Genomic DNA, 19,478 nt, shown 5'->3' with positions numbered 1-19,478 from the left:
TGTTGTTGTTGTTGTTGTTGGAAGGTTAAGCAATCACACATCTGTGCCTTTATAGAGGCTCGAACAGCCGACCTCCCTTTGGGGAGGATGGCTTGTACGAGCTGTAATTGGATCATGAACGTTTATGTTTGGTTTTGTTTTTCAAAAGTTAAACCAAACATACACCTATCTTCACAACTAAGTCACATAAAACGAGAGCAAGAGTGAAAAGTGAATGCGAAATCGGGAGCGTGGAAGCGACAAAATCTAAGTTACAAAATGTAGAATAGGAGTGAGAGTGCACGCGAAGCGTGAGAGTGAGAATGCGCTCTAAGTGTGAGAGTAACACCCGTTTAAAAGAATTGCTCAACTTAGCTTCACAACACGTCCCTATTGTATTTAAACCCTCAATCTTCATACTATTCGGGGGATAATTGGAGCATGGACATTGTAATTAGGGGTGGCCACGAATTAGATCGGATTAGGCATCAATCCTAATCCGGTTCTCTCTTAATGGATTGAAAATTTTTAATCCGCCACCAATCCGTGGGATAACAGATCGGATCGAATCTGCAAATTGGGATTTTTCTTAAATTGTCAAATATTGTTTAGTTTTTTACCATGGCTTAATAGATAAAGTTTTAATTTATCAACATGAATTCATATAATTAAATGATCATTAACTAATATATTTTTAAAGTTCATTTAATAATCATTAACTAATACATTCTTTGAAGGATCGGATCAGATCGAAATAGTAGATCGGATCGAATTTTAACAGTCCAATCCATGATCCGATCCGTGAGTTGCATAATCCGCCACCGATCCGTGAGTGTAGCAATTCGATCTAGGGGTGCAACTTGGGTTGGGTAACCTGAACCCAACCCGAGTCCAGCCCATTTTTTTACTGGCTTGGACAATTATTTTTACAATTAGGGTTGGGCTTGGGTTGAAAAATCTCAATCCGAATTTAATTAGGGTTAGGGTTGAGCTTGGGTTGAAGTGCTAGCAACCCGAACCCAAATTCTAATATTATTTTCATATATATTTTTACTTTTAAATACATTATATATAATATTTAAACTGTGATTACTTTTTTTTTCTTTTCAACTTAATTTGTTAAATTATAACTTATTGTATATTAACATTTAGGAGAATTAATTTTCTAAAATTTTGTTTGTAATTTATTAAAAATTTACAAAAAATCTTTAAACTTTTTATTGTTTAAGAATAATTTAATTTAAAACTAATTCAAGATCATATTAAATTTTCGGTGTAAGGATTAGTCATATGAGTAACCCAAATTAACTCGAAATTTTTATCCGGAATTTAAGTCAGAGTTGCAAGTCCGAATTTAAAAAGAGAAAGATGAGGTGGGCTTGGGTTGACTTGTTAAGATTGAGGATATGGTTACGGTTGGGATTAGATTTAGCATTTCATATGGTAAATTGGGCTTGAGTTATACCTCAAACTTGTTCAACCCGCCCGAGTTGCAGCCCTAATCCGATTTAATATGCACTAATTGAATTCGATCATACTCGTGGATTATTTGCCCACTCCTAATTGTAATTAACAACAAGGGAAGACGCGTGGATATATCCTATGAAAATAGGTGGTTGACCAAATTGAAACGCTCAACTCGAACGCAACAAAGTGCGTGGCGCGAAGCCACTCAGAATCCTATCCCACTCGCGCCATCCACGCCCCAACTCTCCCACCAAAGTCCATTCCGTCTCCGCAATCCCCAATGATATAGCGCGTGACCTCTCCACCTTCACGACAGAGAGAGAAATCAGAAAGAACGAAAGAGAGATCTGACTTTCTTTCTCTGCTTTGCTTCTTTGAAGCACTTCTCTTCTCTTCTCCAAAAACCTTTACACTTCATCGTTCGGAAATTGAAGAAAGGGTAACAGAGTTTTAGAGAGCGAAAGAGGGGTTAGATAGAGAAAAATTGGAAGGAGATGGCGGGCGGCGCCACTGCACTTACTCGAGCGGTGGTGTGGTTGGTTTTGGCGAGTTGTTGGACGATTTACCAATTACCCATTACACAAGCTATCTGGTTGACTCTACCAAGTTCAGGAACAAAGTGCGTGTCCGAGGAAATCCGGAGCAACGTCGTCGTTTTGGCCGATTACGCCGTAATCACTGACAACGAACATCCCAATGTCATCCCCACCATCGCTGCCAGGGTAAGTATTCATCTCCACATGAATCAAATTAGTATTTGCTAATTTACTCTAAAGATTGCATTTATGTAGCCATGTATTTAGATTTTAAGTATTTAGTGTTTGATTTGCACATTTTTTTTTATTTTTTATTTTTATTTAATTTAGTATTCTTGTTTAAAGTATAATCTCTACTCAGGATGATATAGATGCCTTATATAGGATTTTCAGGAAGTTTATTATTATTATTATTATATTTTGTATTTTATTTTATTTTTACAATCATGGTGCAATTTTCTTTTCCCCCTAGATTTTGATTTAATTGGTGGGTAGTTTAATTATGAGTTGAAAATGATGGAGTTGGTGGAAACATTGATCAGGAAAGTCAATGTTGATGTTTAAACTTTGTTTCAAATAATCATGGATGAGAGTGATGAAGGAGATTGAGTTATAATATTGGGCACATAGAGAATAATTTAGGATGCTAGTAGAAAAATTGTAGATGAAGATTTACATAGAAGTTCTATTTGTAGATAGAATAAACTTACTATTGGAAAAAATGTAGTCGATCGAGAGATACTGTGAGTCCACTACTCAATCAGCACATAATTTAGTGAAGATGTTAAGCTGCAATTATGTGAAAACGTGTATGAATTGCTTTGAGATGTTCTTTTTGTGTGATGGAATCTGGTAGCCATGTGGGGGAAGAACTATATGAGAAAAGTGGTGTTATCTAAAATTTAAAATTATTATTGCCTTTATAGGATGATAAATGAATCTTGATGAAAATATGAAGAAAGAAAAAAGAAATCTTTTGAGGAAAAGAAAGCTATGTGGAATAAGATGGTTAACAATTCTAAACAAGTGACTCTGTTTGTTTATGGAGAACTGGAAGGAAAGTGTGCAAGGGACACTTCATTATAGAACTATGTTGCGGAATGATGCCGTTAGGTTGAGAAGTTATTGGTGAAAGACTGGCCAGACCGAGTTTATGAATCCAGATATTTTAAAAAAGGAAGTCAAGAAAATAAAAATTGTGGGAAAATAACAGCTTGTGATGGAGATAGAGGTGTATTGAACTTGTCAAGGCAAAAAGGTCTGTTAAAACATTTGGATAATGTTTTAATACATCAGGTGTGAATATAAAAAATCTATGAAAGAAAATAATAAATAACAAAGATGGATCATGGAAGGTTGAAGCTTAAAGGCAGAAGGCCATTATGAGGTGTAATCAGGGCCTGTGAGAGTATGGGAGGCAGGGGCCACTCTCCTCTCCACTTCCTGAAGTCCTGAAAACTTGTACTATTATTGTTGACAAGTGCTTTGGGAGTGTAAGTGGTTGGCATTCCTTTATGGTGTTACCCCTAAACTTATCTGAATGAGTTTGAGAAGTAAACTCCAGTTCAGGCTATCATCATATGGGCTCATCCCCTCCAATCATTTAATTTGCAATAAATTTTAAAGCTGATATTTTTACTTGGAGATATTTTAAAGCTACAATCTTAAAAGTAAAAAATTGTAATTTAGTGAATAATTTGACAAGAAGTCATGTCGAAGTGGTTTATTTTGATATCAAACAGTGTCCAATTTAATGTAAACCTTACATGGAAAAAGAAACCAGTTGCATACATATTAAAATTAAGCCTGTACTTTGTTTTTTTTTAAAAAAAAAAATAGTAAAAGAACTTTTGTGAGCACTTTGTAAAATGATAACAGCAAATTCCCATAAAATATCATTTCTTCTTAATAAACTAAGTTCTTTATCTTTCAATTTTTCTGTTAAGTTTGAGGGGGAGGATTGACACCCTTAGTTTTGATACGTTGACTAACCAGACGAGAAGGGGGTGGATAGGTCTTTTAAAAACAAGTTGTAGAAGATGAAAATTTAAAATTCTTGTTGTGGTATTTGAAAGTGGGTGAGACCATGTGATTGGTTTTGGCATACAAAGGTGAATACCCCACAAAACCACTAGCAGAAAACCTCCGGGCAGAAAGACCCTATGAATGACACTTCCCTTGCGTCAAACACGGTAAGCATAAAAGAAATTAAATATAGTTGATCACACATAGTAACTCAGAATATTTACGCGGAAAACACTACAGGAAAAAATACCAAAGGACCCTAGGCCATGCGATCAAGCCCATCTTAAAAAGAAAAATGTAATACAAACGTAGGTCTTAAATCCTAAATCCATAGAATCATCGAGGTTAACTTAGAACCATTTTTACGCCAGATGTTCTACCTTGAACTCTTTTGTTATTGCTCTGCAACTTCGTTCTCTATGCGGCACGCTTCTTATTTTGTGATTGATTGCCTTTGTTAGCTGTCTAACTTTCTTGATCATTGTTTTTGTTTGATTTCTGTGTTAGCATCCTTTCTAACTCTTTAGGTTTGAAGAATCAACACTCACCAGTACTACCCTTACGATCTGTCTAACGAATTTGATCTTTGTTTTTGTATGATTTTGGTGTTAGTTTCCTTTTCAACTCTTTAGGTTTGGTGAATCAACACTCACCAGTACTACTCACCATCTGGTGCAATATGCTAAGATGTTGATAAATAAAGAAAATTACTATTATTTTCCTATATACGCACTATATGTTCTATATGTATGCAATTATTCTCTTGTATGTTGTTTTTGAGCCCTAAGAGTTCTTAAATAGGCTTTGAATCAGAGATAATTAGGGTTTTTGTGCTTAAAACAAATTAGGAAATTGTTTTCCATAGGATTCGATCAGTCCACCTATTGATTCGATCGATTTAAGTCGCCATATGGCACGATGATCATTCGATTGACTGAAAGTTTAAATTTGCAAAAACTTAGTTTTCAATATTAAGATTGTTTATAATAATTCAATGATATATGCATTGCATCCTAAATGTAATGAATGATAGGAATGCTCAAAATAAAACCCTAATTGGCAGGTTAGTTATTTGAGAGGTGATTTTTCCTTCTCATTTTTGTCATGATCTTCAAATTCCATCTTCAAAGTCCATAGTTCATGAGGTAATATCTAACTACCTAACTACCATTCAAAATATATAATAAATAAAGTAAAAATAAGAGTGGAGACGCTTAACTTTTGTTGCAAAATTTGCCAATATTAAGTCTTAGTGATCTAATAAAGTTACCGATTTGTACAAGGTTATTGGTAAAAAGGAAAAGAAGGCTAATTACATTGATGATACTTGGCTTTGCTGCCTTCTTCACTTCCTTCCCCTATCAGTAGGGGCTGGGAGAGGATCCCCAAGCACACATCCAACCACCAAACAAAGATCAGAACATTAGGTTCCTTTATTAGTCTTGCTGAGATTGCTAGTATGGAAGAGATTTCGTGGCGTCAAAAATCTCGGGCTCTTTGGTTGAAAGAGGGGGATCGTAACACAAATTTTTTTCATAGATTAGCTAATGCTCATAGAAGGAGTAATCACATTGGACGCATTCGGGTGGAAGGTGTGGAGTTGTGGAGGGAGGAAGAGGTGCGTAATGGGATAGTTTCTTTTTATCAGAAGCTTTACATAGAACCTTTAGGTTGGAGACCCAAACTTGATGGACTCCCTTTTGAGGCTATCTCTGAGTTGGAGAGAGATGGGTTAGAGCTTCCTTTTACTGAAGAAGAAGTTCTAAAAGCCTTGTCAAGTTGTAATGGGGATAAAGCTCCGGGGCCTGATGGGTTCACTATGCGTTTTTGATGGAAAGTTGGATGGTTGTGAAAGGTGAGGTGATGGGTACCTTTCAGGAGTTTCATACTTCTGGTGTCTATGAGAAGTCGCTAAATGCCTCATTTATTGCCCTCATCCCTAAGAAGGGAAGCGCTTCTGATATTAAGGATTTTCGTCCTATCAGTTTGGTGGGTTGTATTTACAAACTTATTGCTAAGATGCTTGCTCAAAGGATGAAAGAAGTTATGGACGGGATTATCTCAGACTCCCAGAATGCTTTTGTTGGAGGTAGGCAAATTCTTGATTCAGTTCTTATTGCAGGCGAATGTGTGGATTCAAGATTGAGCAGTGGTGTTCCTGGAGTTCTTTGCAAACTTGATATTGAGAAAGCTTATGATCATGTTAACTGGAATTTTCTCTCTATTTGTTACAAAGAATGGGGTTTGGAAGTAAGTGGAGGAAATGGATTGAGACATGTCTTTCGTCTGTCAAGTTTTCAATTCTTGTGAATGGTTCTCCTGCTGGTTTTTTTGGGTGTTCTCGGGGAATAAGACAAGGTGATCCATTGTCATCTTTCCTCTTTCTTATTATCATGGAGGGCCTTAGAAGACTTATGCGCAGGGCATAAAATCTTGGGTTCATTAAGGGATTCAGAGTGGGAAGAGATATTGACCATCAGGTGGAGATTTCTCATTTGCTGTTTGCAGATGATACTTTGGTTTTTTGTGATGCAAATGTGTCTCAACTTGGATATTTGAGATACATTTTGGCATGTTTTCAGGCGATTTTCGGGCTAAAGATTAACGTGGCTAAGAGTGAGCTTGTCTCGGTTGGGAATGTTCAGGATATCTCTTCTTTGGTTGCAGTACTTGGTTGCAGGGTTTGTCCTTTCCTATTCCTTATTTGGGTTTGCCTTTAGGGGTCTCCTTAAGGTTAGTAGGGAGTTGGGACTCTGTGCTCGACAGGTATGCAAAGAGGTTGGCAGGATGGAAAAAGCAATATTTGTCAAAGGGGGGCAAAGTAACTCTTATTAAGAGCACTTTATCTAGTCTTCCCACATATTTTCTTTCTATGTTCCAAATTCCTTGCTCCATTGCTGAAAGGATTGAAAAAATTCAAAGGGATTTTCTTTGGGGCGGAAGGGGAGAAGAGTTCAAGTATCTCCTTGTCAAATGGGAGCGAGTTTGCAAGCCTATGAAGTTGGGCGGTCTTGGTATTAGATGATTGATTCCTTTTAATCAAGCTTTGTTGGGCAAATGGTTGTGGAGATTCGGTAAGGAAAGGCAACGTCCTTGGCGAAGGCTAGTATCGTGTCGGTATGGGGAAGATGTTGGCGGTTGGACTACACGCCTAGTTTCTATTACGGGAGGAGTTGGGGCTTGGAAATCCATTCGGAAGGGATATGATGTCTTTTCTCCTCATATTAGATTCAAAGTTCGTGATGGTAGATGCGTCCGTTTCTGGGAAGATCTTTGGTGTGGGGATCATCTATTATCTCGCACATTTCCCAGATTATACAGTATTGCAATTGACAAACATGCTTACGTGATTGACTGTTATCGGCTTGATAATAGTGGAATTACGTGGAATGTGCACTTTAGGCGGTCATTTCAGGACTGGGAGTTGAATGAGGTGAGTACTTTTCTGGACCAATTGTATCGGTAGGAAGGAATTGGTAGGGGGCATGACAATTTGATATGGATTCCCTCTTCTCACGGTCGTTTTGAAGTAAAATCTTTGTTTTTATGCCTGTCTAATTTTGTTAGCTTTGTCCTCCCGTGGAAAACTATATGGCGCTCTTCGGCACCTACTAGGGTGGCATTCTTTGTGTGGACAACTGTGTGGGGTCAGATTTTGACGATTGATAATTTGAGGAAGAGGGGAAATTGTATTGTTAATTGGTGTTGCCTTTGTAAGCAAGATGGGGAATCTGTTAATCATCTTCTATGCATTGCCCTGTGGCGTACGATTGTTAGAATCTTATTCTTGGATTATTTGGCATGTGTTGGGTAATGCCACATTCTACTAAGGATTTGATTTATGCCTGGAGAGGATGTCGCGTGAGCAGAGGCGTGCGCGATTTTTGGAGAAATGTCCCACATTGCGTATGGTGGAGCATCTGGAAGGAGAGAAACAGTAGAATATTTGAAGGGAAAGAGTCGTCTACGGCAACACTAAAACTTATTATTATTCGCTCTCTCTTTAGTTATGTGACGAGAAGTTCTTGCTCTTCTTCTGATGCTTTAATTTTTTTTTTTTCGGGATTCTTTGGGGCCTTAGTCCCCGATTATTGTTCTAGGGACACGTTCCCCTTTTGAACGCTTTTTAATTTATTATTACTTATCAAAAAAAAAATTAGTCTAGTTGAGTCACCTTGTTGTTGATGGTCTAGTAGATCGGGGGTGTTGGGAAAAGTAGACTAGGTATAGACCACAGATCATGGTTATAATGGCTTAAGGCGCACCAAGGCATCATTGCTGCAAGGTCATCCTGGAGCCTAAGCACAAGTCTTTATGCAAGCAAGAGTGATTGAAGTAAGGCGCATGTTTGATAAAATGAATATTATTATTATTATTTTTTTCCAGGATAAAATGAATATTATTAAAAATTAAAATTTTGACATAGAAAGTACCTTGATCTCATCTGCGAGATTGGGGTTTGTCCAAACCCCCGGCCACTCGATGAATTGTAATTGTAGATGATCAAGTAAATCAATGTACATAAATCCTTTTTTTGATATGCAAAATACATTAACTAAACCGTACCCCATTAGAGATGTGTAAATGGAAAACAATAATTATGTAGATTTTAAACATGTATTAAATTATCATAGAAATTCATGATCAAACACTAGACTTAATTAATTTAAGTAGTCAACATAAGCTCGTGAATTCCATCAAATATGCAATAAGATTAGAGAATTATGAACTTTCAAATATGACCATTATGTGATGCAGAGTATGAAAAGTCATGAGCTCAAGGGCTTTGTGTGAGCTTGACTGAAGTGTCCTGATCGTAAGTGTTCTGGCTGACCCATTATAAGCATTTTTTTTTTTTTTTTTTTTGATAAGTAGTATTATAGATGCGCTCAAAAGGGGAGCGCAACCCAAAAGCTACATAAGCCTGGGCTTTTTTAGAGTCTAGGTGTGCCTTTAACAACTATGGTGTAGATCTTATATGTTAGTTGAACCCCAAATTCATGCTTCACGTGTTGAGCTTTTGGTACTACACCATGATGACCTCTCTTGGTGGTTGTCAAAATTTATATTATGGAAAAAGCACACTGGGACTCAGGTTATGTATGACTCAATGTTAATAAGAGAAGATCCTAGCGAGATTAGCAAGAATACGTGGTTTAGTAGAGAATTAGGGCCTTTGAAGTTGGAATTATATGAGATAAAGACAAGAAAGGCTCAGTGCGGAAGGTATTTTATTAAAGCCTTTTTAATTATATGGTAAATGATGGCATACCTGATTAAGTTACACAAGATCCCGAGACTATGAAACCACAGATAGGTGGAGAAAACCCTTCAGTGGCTCATATTGTGGATAATAGGACTGATGATCTCATAGTATCAAACTTTCAGTTACTCATATCGTGGATAATAGGACTGATGATCTCATAGTATCAAACTTATAATTCGTACTATAGAAAATAAAAGGAAAGATTAAATATGTTGGCGTAGTATCAAAATGATTAGCCCTGGAAGTTGTTTTCTTACTTTGCTTAGTTGTAAATTGTAATTATATATGTTCAAAATTTCAAATGATTAAGGACATGCATATAAATTTGTTACCGCTGTGAGATTTTTGGGATAAGTGAGTTTCAACACCGGCTGTGTAGCTTGAGTTTTATATTCTGCTACCCCACAAGGAGTAGCTTGAGTGTTCGGAAGGTTGTCAGGATCGGGATTCTACATAGGATCTTTGGGGGCTCCGTAGAATCGGATCGAGAATCATAAGATTCTACCAAACTAGTAGAAATGTTTTTCAAACTAACTTATTAAACAGTGATATTTCTAAAATATAGCAAGAATAAGCCCTAAACAAACAAAAAAAAAAAAAAGAAAAAGAAAAAAAAGCATCATTTCCAAGTATAGTTACATACATCTTGGGATAAATTCATACATATATATCACAGAGAATGTAGTTCAAAAGGTAGATCTTACATGACAACTATGCAACATCAATTCAATTTGAATCATGAGAGACAATACTAACTTGGAATAGATGCTAGGTGGTAGGTACAAGTGGAATCAGCTGAGGTTTGTTAAAAATCAAATCCAAAATAATAATAAACAAATAACTAACATTATTTATATAAAAACTGGGTGATAGACACCCTTGTTTTTGTCAATAAAAAATATCTGCATTGTATTAAAGGAATGAATGAACAAATTTTCAGTATATGAACATTAAACATGAACTAATAGTAAATAGTCTAATACCAAGTAACAATTTATTAGGTCAAAACTAAAGAAAATTAAAACCAAGAAGTCAAGAACCAAAAGTTAACAATCCCAAAAAACTCATCCCCTATATTCACTGAAAAATCACAATCAACCATGAGAAAAAAAAAAAAAAAAAAACTGAATCTACGATTATGCATATGATTCTACCACAGATACGATTTATGTGCGATTCAGATCGATTCTATGATGTAGAATCGCGATATTAACAACCTTTTCGGACATGGGAGAGTATCATATTTGTTAAGGGGAAAAAAGGAGGAGGAGATGATGGCTTTTCCAATTAACATCAGTATCAATTGCACAATTTTCTGATAAACATTTATGTCTGTATGGCACTGTTCATTAGTAACATAGTACTTTTATCAATGAGACAAGGTAGGTAAAAGTTAAGGGTTGTAAGATTCTGAGATGATTAGTACTAACACAATATTTAAATTTTAGATTTGGCATACTAGAACTGGAATTGAAAGAATTGGAAATATTGATAGTGAAAGATATTGTTAAAACCTCCTCATCTGTTATTTAGCTTTGTTGTCTCAAAAGGAGGGAGGTTATTGTGCATTGAATATGTCTGGGATGGTTTGCGCGTATGCGCATGTGTGTGTGTGAGAGAGAGAGAAATACATCTTATGACTAAAATTTTTCAAAACCATGGTTAATGCGGTTAGGAAATGGATGATTGCCTTTGGTTGTATAATAAAAAAACGTCACCAGGTAAGATCAGAGATTCAGAATAAGATAGCTTACTCATAGTTGCCAGAATGCTTTCTTGCTGGCTAGTCTTCTTTAATAGTTAAGACGTCATACTTTGTACTTGTGTTATTGCTTAGTAGGTGTAGATAATTAATTAATTTACCATGTATAAAATTTTATACTAAAATTTTCAAAGAAGGAAATTTGACTAGAAGGAAAGATAATGTCCATAGGAAGAAAATCATACTGAGTCCAGATTCAACATGAACCGATGAAAACCCAGCAACATGTTTCATATAGTGTTCTATGCCAACAATACGGCTAGGATATGCAATGCAATTTAGATGTTATCATCAATTTAACAATTATGGATTTATGCCAAAGAGTAACAAAATACACTGTTGTGACTACCACATTGACTGTACGTGTCACAGAACGATCACCATATGCTTTGAAATAGTTGTTTTTTGTGTAATGGTCTTTTTGGCTTGAAGTTAGACCTGTTTCACACACCAGGTGATCAGGTATTTGTCAGTGTAGCCACATACTCAATCTTTAAATTTGCAAACAAAGCAAGCTTTTGTGACATACTTAAAAAATGAAAGAGATGGCATTGGCATTGCATATTTTGGAGTCAAAAGAAAGTTCCGATATGTAAGCTGTGAAATAAGCTTCATGTTTGTAATATATTTTTAGGTAACATCACCATATGGAAACAATCTCCACCACCAAGAGAATGTAACCCATGGTCAATTTGCATTTACAACCAGTGAGGCTGGCAACTACATGGCATGTATTTGGATTGATGGCAACCATCAAGGAGGTAAAGGTGTAACTGTTAGTCTTGACTGGAGAATTGGGATCACTGCAAAGGATTGGGAATCAGTTGCGAAGAAAGAAAAGATTGAGGCAAGTACTTTAGCTTCACCCCTGAATTTTCCAAACAAAATTTGAGGCATGTTTGGTTCAGTTTTCTCAAGAAATCAGAAAACTGTTTTCTGATAACTATAAGAAACTGTTCTACAAAAGCAGACCCTTTTTTAACTGACTTTTCAAAAAATTATCAACCAAACAAAATTTTGTACTATTTTTTGTCCTCTAGAAATAGAAAATTGAACCAAGCAGTATCTTGCATTCTCTCCTTTAAATTTTCCTTTTTCTATCTGACATGTACGTGCAGGGAGTTGCACTTGAGTTAAGGAAACTTGAAGGAGCAGTGCAAGCAATCCATGAGAATTTAAACTATCTCAAGAATCGGTAAGTTATTGGTTCTATTATTTGTATGGTGGAGCCACAACTGTTGAAAACCTCTAAGTGCTGCTAACACTTCAGTGGCAGCCTTTGTTTCAACATTTTTCCTTCTTTTCCTTTTAAATTTTCCATTTATCTCCACGCTGTCTTCCTTTTCCTATCAGGCCACGGCTATTTAGAAGAACACTAAACTTCGACTGCGGGAATAACCAAAATTTATTAGTATCATCACAAAAATGAGTGAAATTTTGTTTTGTTTAAATTTTTGGAGGATTAGGTTATTGGCATGAACAAGTATCATCTGGTGATTTTGGCTTTGAAAAACCCAGAAGTTGAGGTTTTATTTTTGCTGTGTTTTAGTTACTAATAAAGAGAATCTATATTATGCCAAGAATGAATTTTAATTTACAGTGGGAGAAACATAAAAATTTAAATTAACATTTAATTTTTCTTTGGTACACACAGGGAAGCAGAGATGAGGGAAGTGAGTGAAAAAACAAATGCTAGAGTGGCATGGTTCAGTATCATGTCCCTTGGCGTCTGCGTTGCAGTTTCAATTTTGCAGCTGTGGTACTTGAAGAGCTTTTTCCAAAAGAAGAAGCTTATCTAGTTATGTGTTTTTTTTTTTTTTTTTTTTTTTTTTTTTTACACATTTCTCATTCTCTGATACAGCAATATCCAATGTCATGTGATTTGGGAAGTTTGGACTCATTGATCCTTGTTGTACAATAGTGTTTTTATGATAGATAGGTCAGATTTTCAAACATCATGTAGTGAGAAACAGGGGCATTTGATTATGTTTCGACATGAAAAAATTAATGATTTGATGAAAAGGATCTCCTTATATTGCCTCTCTTTGGATAATCTCTTGTTGAAGATACAAATTTTACATAAACCATGCTTTGACCATCCACTCAATATAGTTGAGCTTTTGTTGGCATAAGCTTCTCTATCGACAGACAGGTTTATAGCAGCAATTAAACAGGCATCAATTCCTAGTTTCTCTATCCCTTCAAACCCCACCAATACATTACTCAATTTCATACAACATTGATTCTATGTCAGCCTCTGCTCTGCTGCTACATCTCGCATGCACCTGTAGCAAAAACTTCAACCCGGTTTTTTTTGACGGTCTGTCTATAAGCTAGGATGAACTTATGAAGTCCCTATATTCTTGTTTTAGTTTTGATGTCTACAATGCCATCTTTTGGAAATTAAGGACCAGAGTAGGAAGTTAGCTGCAACGAAAACTGGAAAGAATTTTAATGGCAGTTAAAGCATGCTGCTATCATTGTAAAAATGCTGGTTGCATAATACAATTTATACATTATATATAAATGTGGCTTGAAAGGGATGTGCAGAGGAAAATAAAAGAAACAAAAAATCTTATGATTGAAATTGTCCCTCTTAGTTGCTGGGTATCAGGAATAAGTATAAAAACCATTTTACATGAGGAGTGTGTATTAAAAACATATAACAATCACTCTTCCCATTCGAGATCTCGATCTCGATTTCAAACATGAAAGAATTACTTGCATGGACTGTGAGTGACACATTGCTTGAACACAATCTTATTGCCTCAAAGCAGCTGCTATTTTCTTTTGGACCAGCTCAACTCCAAGGCGAGGAGATAATCTAGGAAGTGTCTCCTGCAACAAAGATAAGAATATCTCTAAGATTTTACCTTTGTAAAAGTATCCACACAAAAGCAGATCCAAAAGTAAACATGTTTCAACCTGAGGAAAAAATAAAACAAAAAAAATTTATGCTATTGACATTGTGACTCATGGGACAGAAAAATACTATCAAGTGGGTGATTTCACCATTGGGTGTGCCGCCTCAACTATTGATTAGGAGGCTTCTCTCAATCCCACGGCTGATAGGACTAACTCACGGTGAGAGTGTCATCATGATGAGCTTGCTCTTATGGGACAAGTCCATCGTTTTTGTAAAAGAGTTCTGCTAAAACCTTTCCTCAACAGCCCCTTCAAACAAAGACTCCGCATTTCAGAACTCTGATCTTCCCAACTAGTACTAGCTCTATTAGGATTCACCACCATAGTCAACAATATTATCATATGGTGCACAATCTCCCTTAACATTCTTTAGCAACTTCTGCTTTCTAAAGCAATGTGGAATTGTGTGGACAGGTGTCCACCACGCTCCCACACACATGCCTCTTCATGTCTATGCAGCGTCTTGACGCTGCCCACCTGCACGACTTAAGTCATCCGTACTCTTCCGTTTAGTGGCGCTGGCTCTAATACCACAGCAAGAACCTATTACCATAGTCACCAATATTGTCTGCTTTGGATTCACCATTGTGACTTTAAAAGTCGTCGTTAACATATGGTGCAATCTCAATCTTGTCCCACTTTGGATTCCATCCTCACGACTTTAAAACGCATTGTTAGCGTATGGTGTGCAATCCCCTTATATTCTCAGCAACTTCTACCTTCCCAAACAATGTGAAATCATGTGGACAAGTCCACCATGTTCTCGCACACATCTCCTTACTTGTATGTGGCTCAAGACGGTGGTCCACTTGCACGACTCAAAGTCCACACTCTTCCGGTGGTTGGCTCTGATGCCATCAATTAGAAACCAACACCATAGTTAACCAAATTGTTCACTTTGGATTCACGTTCACGGCTTTAAAACGCGTTGTTAACATATGATATGAAATCTCCCCTTATATTCTCAGTACCTTTTGCCTTCCCAAGTGATGTGGGATTCTGTCTCAATAGGAACTGTTCATACCAATTCATATAAGATTTTATTATAAACTAGATTTCCATATTATTGACCGAATATAAAAATACAATGTAATAGAGATTGCAAAATCAATTCAATTCTCACTCAAAAACTATTTCTTAAAATTAAATTTCTTATTTTTCCATTAACCAATCACTCCCTCGCACGCATCATGTGAGCATCCTTTCCACAGGAGATATCCCTCCTATGAAATCCACATTATTGTTGCAATTCACATGTATCATGTGCTTAGTTGTTATACACAGGTTTTCAAATAAAAAATTCATAATCATGCAAATCACCATAGAGCCTATAATTTCATAAATTCAACAATAATAAACTTGTTTTTACTTTCAAATTGTATACCAACATGTGCGTAAAAGAATCTTACACATTTTTTTTTTTTGTTTTCAAAATAAAATTTATTGAAGAGTAGAGAACGAAATCCTACCTTTAACCGTCCTTCACAAAATTTCCAATGCAAGTATATTTCTTCTCTTCTTCACCCCCTTCCTCTTTCTCTTGGACATCTCCATATCTTTTTTTCTTCCCTAGTATCCTCTTTCTCTCTGGCTCTTCACGTTCTCAATTATTTTTAATTTTTTATTATCACGTTACATTCTCTTACTTCAGGTGTATCCTTTTTATATGTATATGGAATTCAATTCCTAGCATAACTAGTCACGTTGTATCATTACCGAGCACGACTTCCTTTTGTACTTTAGCTCTAACACGCCATGGGTAAGGCTTCGATACTAATGCAATCTTCTCTCCCTTTCCATGCATACCAACAGATAGCATATATACCATAAAATGTGTGCCCACTGTTTTCTTTTTCTTTTTATTTATTTATTATAATTGTTATTTAACATTAATGTGGCTTGTTACAAGCTCAGTGTTGCTAAGTTCAGAGATAGACTTGGAGAACACCTCAAAGTAAAAGACCACACACTTCAAATGCCTCAACTGCTCCACAACTGCCCTGCAGAAGATAGGGCCTCATCTGCAACTTATAAATGTGAGAAACAGTAGCATAGCTCCCTCCCTGTCCCAAACCACAATACCTCCAACAGGTTCTCTTTAGCAACTCTTAAAGCCTCAATCACCAAAGTAAATAATAGAGTCAAACAAAATTCCCTCTCTCGACACTTTTTCAAGACCACCTCTCATAAAACTGTAGAATAACCCACTTCACTTTTTCATCGTTGGTTAATTTCTAATAGTTGATTCTGTTTTGGTAACCCTATGACTGAACTTTGTATTTCTATTGCCCTCAAGATACATCCCCTTAGATTTCTGCTGTCAAATGATATCTTCTGAAAGTAGCAACTCCCAGTTCCCCTTTTATTTCATCTTCCCTAGTCCTTTCCTCACTCGAGAGAGTATCCTCTCTCCTCATCCAACTCCTTAATTTCCTGGAGAGCCTGGGCGCTGAGAGTCTGATGATATCCAATTTTTTTAAAACTTCCTAATTCAATTTCATTTAAGGGCTTCCTTCAGTAATACAAGTATACTAGAAACAAACCCCCAAGAGAGGTCACTAATGAAAGTAATGGTCCTTGTTATCAAACACCCTAATCTCCCAAAGAGCCCGAGCCTTCCTTATTTTCAATCCCCAAAAAAGATTCTACTTTTAAGGAATTCCTTCTGCAATAATAGTTTACATACACAGGCAAGCTGTTAGCAGTTAACACTAGTTTTGCAAGCATTTCCTCATCATCTTAAAGTACCTCATCTCTAACTCACGCATTCTAAAATTAAATGAGTCTTTGCTTTCTGGGGCCTCTATAATAAAGCAAAATTTGGACATAATTTAAGACTGGCCTTGGCAGGCAAGTCTGAGCCACATCTGAGAAGTGCTCCCTATGCTTAAGACACCAAAAACTTTTCTAATCAAGACATGTAAGGACTATCCCGACCACCAGAAAAGAAATATGCATCTTCATATATAAAAAATCATATATAATAAAATGCACATTATAAAAAATAATATTGATAAAAGAGGTACTAACTTTGTGAAACAAACAATTTTTTAGTGGCTTAGTGCTTGGCTTAGGCCTTGATGCAGGCAGTTGGAGTTTATTGCAGTAAAAAATTTAACCTATATATTGGCCAAGCAGCCAGCCTAAAATATCTTTTGGCAAAAAAGCAAGGATGATGATGGGTAGCCTAAAATATAATCTCAGTCTAATGAAAAATGTTTAATGAACCAATGGGCAAGTGGTCTAATGGTACCAAGCCCCTACTTCTCAAAGGGAGGTCAGGGGTTCGAGTCTTGGTGGAGGCATGTGTGTGCGAGTACCAGCTAAGAAAAAAAAAATGTTTAATGAAGAGATTTAATCATAGCATTGATTATGGTTATGGTAATGATTAGAGTCATGGTCACGATATAACGGTATTGGGGCATCAATCAATGAATAACAAGGATCAATTTCCAAACTCATGAAGTCTTCTTTTTGGTACCAAATCACAAAAGACCAACTAGCAGACTTTAATGATTTAATGACTTTTTGAGATAGTGTCATAGGTTGGAATATTTTTTAAGTCTGTTCTTTTTATTCCTCTTTATTTTTATTTTAAGTCATTCAAAAAAAGTTTACTATCTCTCTGTCCATTAGACATAACCCATGAAGATGATCAAACATTAAAGAATGCACATGCAAGATTGGATCACATTCTTTAATAACTCACAATAACTGAAGAATGCAAAAAAGTTGACTATCTCTCTGTCCATTAGAAATGATCCATGGGCCATGAAGATGATCAACACATTAAAGAATGCACATGCATAACTGAATAACATTCTTTAATAACTCACGATTACAGAAGAATTAAACTTGAGTTGGACACAATTATGCATTAATAGCTTGATTGTATTATGGATTAATTAGATGTTATGGTTTTAATTTTATTCAGCCAGAAGAAGTTATTAAAATCTATATTCAGATCTTGCGGACTACTTTACCTAAACCTGTTTATATATATATATATATATATTAGGGTTTTGAAAATACATAGAAGAGACATTAATGCATAACATTAGACTAGTTTTCATGATTAGGATTATAGTTAAAGTTGACAAAGTGACAAACCATAATAAAAGTAATGCCACCAGATATTTAGCTCATTTTACATCTCCTATTCTGTCACTTGGAAAGGTGCATGGTTTCAATTCCGGTGGAGGGACTTGGGGTTGGTAGGAAGAGGAAGAAGGGAGGGCAAGTGTTGATCCTTTTTTTTCTAATTATTAGAAAATTTGTTGCTCATTTCTCCTCTTTTTTTATTTTTTTTTATTTTTTATGGAGTTTTATATCAGCAAGATGCTACGTTGAGAAGTCCTGTCGTGATTCTGATATACAGTGAGTTGTTTATGATTTCAAATTTTGGTTTGTTATTTGATTTGAGCATGGAGTGACAAGAAAACTTCCCTGCATTCAAATCTTATTTGTTGCACCAAACTTTTTATGAGTGTTTTTGACAGAACTAATTATTTTAAGGAGGATGTAATATCTTTAAAGATCCAAATAGAGTTCAAAATTTTCTAAATTCAAGACTTCCCATCAACAAAATCAACACATAATAAGAGAAAAACTCAAAAAAGAATTGCAAAATTTATGACTCCCATAAGAAATCTACAACCACCCAAAATGCGAAATTCGACAAAAACCAACCTCAGAGCCATCAGAGAGTACTCTGGCCAACACAGGTATTTCAAACTGGTAAGCTCTCTCCCACACTGGATTGGTAGTAATATCCCTTACCTGACAAAACCCAACAGCAAAAACAAAAACACTTAGAAATAGGAGAGACTCTCATTGAGGATTGGTGGTAATTATCTAACTAACAAAACCCACAACATAAAACAGAATACACACTCTTACACACAAACACACACATATAACGTATAGAATGAGGGGGAAGAGTTGGGGACCTGTAAATCAACATCGTGGAGGGAGTCAGGGCCGGAGAGAGAGAAAGCAGCGAGAAGCTTTTCTTTGAGGCCATCGCACAAACAGCAACCAGGCTTTGAATAGAGTATGAGCTTTCTCGATGGTGAAGAAGAAGAAGAGGAATTGGTTTGCACAGAGTAAGAAGAGGAGGCCAAAGGGTTCAATACCCACTTGGCCCTTTGGCGAGTATGTGCCAACATTGTCGACGTTGGTCTCACTGCAAATGCAACTCCAACCGTTAAAGCCATTCTCTCTCTCTCTCTCTCTCTCTCTCTGTGAACGAAAGGGTTCAATCCTCTTTGGGCAAGAAAGTCCTGTTAGTGATGTTGTTCTAAGTTTGGATTGGGCTCAGTCAAATCCAGCAACGTCACATTGGACCTAGTCTCTACTGGGCTAATAAAATCTGCAACTAGACATTGGACCTAGTCTCTATTGGGCTAATGAGATATGCAACGACACATTGGATTTAGCCTCTACCGGGCTAATGAGATCTGTATTGGTGGTCCTCATTCTAGGGTTGTTTATGGGCTGGGCTTCAGGTTGAGGTTTT

The 19,478-nt window shown here is 36.3% G+C and overlaps 2 protein-coding genes across 2 annotated transcripts; one reads left to right on the top strand and one right to left on the bottom strand.

The window, feature by feature from the left end:
- The first annotated feature begins 1,752 nt into the window (after positions 1–1,752).
- On the top strand, positions 1,753–12,867 carry LOC132273738 (transmembrane emp24 domain-containing protein p24delta3-like). The gene is made up of 4 exons (XM_059774787.1): positions 1,753–2,168; positions 11,670–11,882; positions 12,154–12,230; positions 12,690–12,867. Exons 1-4 carry the CDS (start codon positions 1,941–1,943, stop codon positions 12,832–12,834), a joined length of 663 nt encoding a protein of 220 aa, XP_059630770.1. The 5' UTR covers positions 1,753–1,940; the 3' UTR covers positions 12,835–12,867.
- Positions 12,835–19,239, bottom strand: LOC132273739 (uncharacterized). Its single transcript, XM_059774788.1, has 3 exons — positions 18,910–19,239; positions 18,650–18,739; positions 12,835–13,873 (listed from the first exon to the last, which is right to left on the bottom strand). The coding sequence occupies exons 1-3, from the start codon at positions 19,174–19,176 to the stop codon at positions 13,796–13,798; spliced, it is 435 nt and encodes a 144-aa protein (XP_059630771.1). The 5' UTR covers positions 19,177–19,239; the 3' UTR covers positions 12,835–13,795.
- Positions 19,240–19,478: the final 239 nt, after the last annotated feature.

The sequence above is a fragment of the Cornus florida genome, unplaced genomic scaffold (assembly GCF_030987335.1).
Source record: "Cornus florida cultivar Cherokee Brave unplaced genomic scaffold, ASM3098733v1 CherokeeBrave_3.0.0_Hap2_Chr09, whole genome shotgun sequence".
NCBI classification, from domain to species: domain Eukaryota; kingdom Viridiplantae; phylum Streptophyta; class Magnoliopsida; order Cornales; family Cornaceae; genus Cornus; species Cornus florida.
This window is presented reverse-complemented; position numbering and strand designations above follow the sequence as displayed.

Excerpts from the sequence above, each read along its gene's own strand:
- LOC132273739 (XM_059774788.1), bottom strand. The coding sequence starts at position 19,176 with ATGGCTTTAACGGTTGGAGTTGCATTTGCAGTGAGACCAACGTCGACA. Across the intron at positions 18,740-18,909 it reads TCCACGATGTTGATTTACAG|GTAAGGGATATTACTACCAA; the intron begins GTCCCCAACTCT and ends GGGTTTTGTCAG. Across the intron at positions 13,874-18,649 it reads TACTCTCTGATGGCTCTGAG|GAGACACTTCCTAGATTATC; the intron begins GTTGGTTTTTGT and ends TCTTTGTTGCAG.
- LOC132273738 (XM_059774787.1), top strand. The coding sequence starts at position 1,941 with ATGGCGGGCGGCGCCACTGCACTTACTCGAGCGGTGGTGTGGTTGGTT. Across the intron at positions 11,883-12,153 it reads CGAAGAAAGAAAAGATTGAG|GGAGTTGCACTTGAGTTAAG; the intron begins GCAAGTACTTTA and ends ATGTACGTGCAG. Across the intron at positions 12,231-12,689 it reads TTAAACTATCTCAAGAATCG|GGAAGCAGAGATGAGGGAAG; the intron begins GTAAGTTATTGG and ends TGGTACACACAG.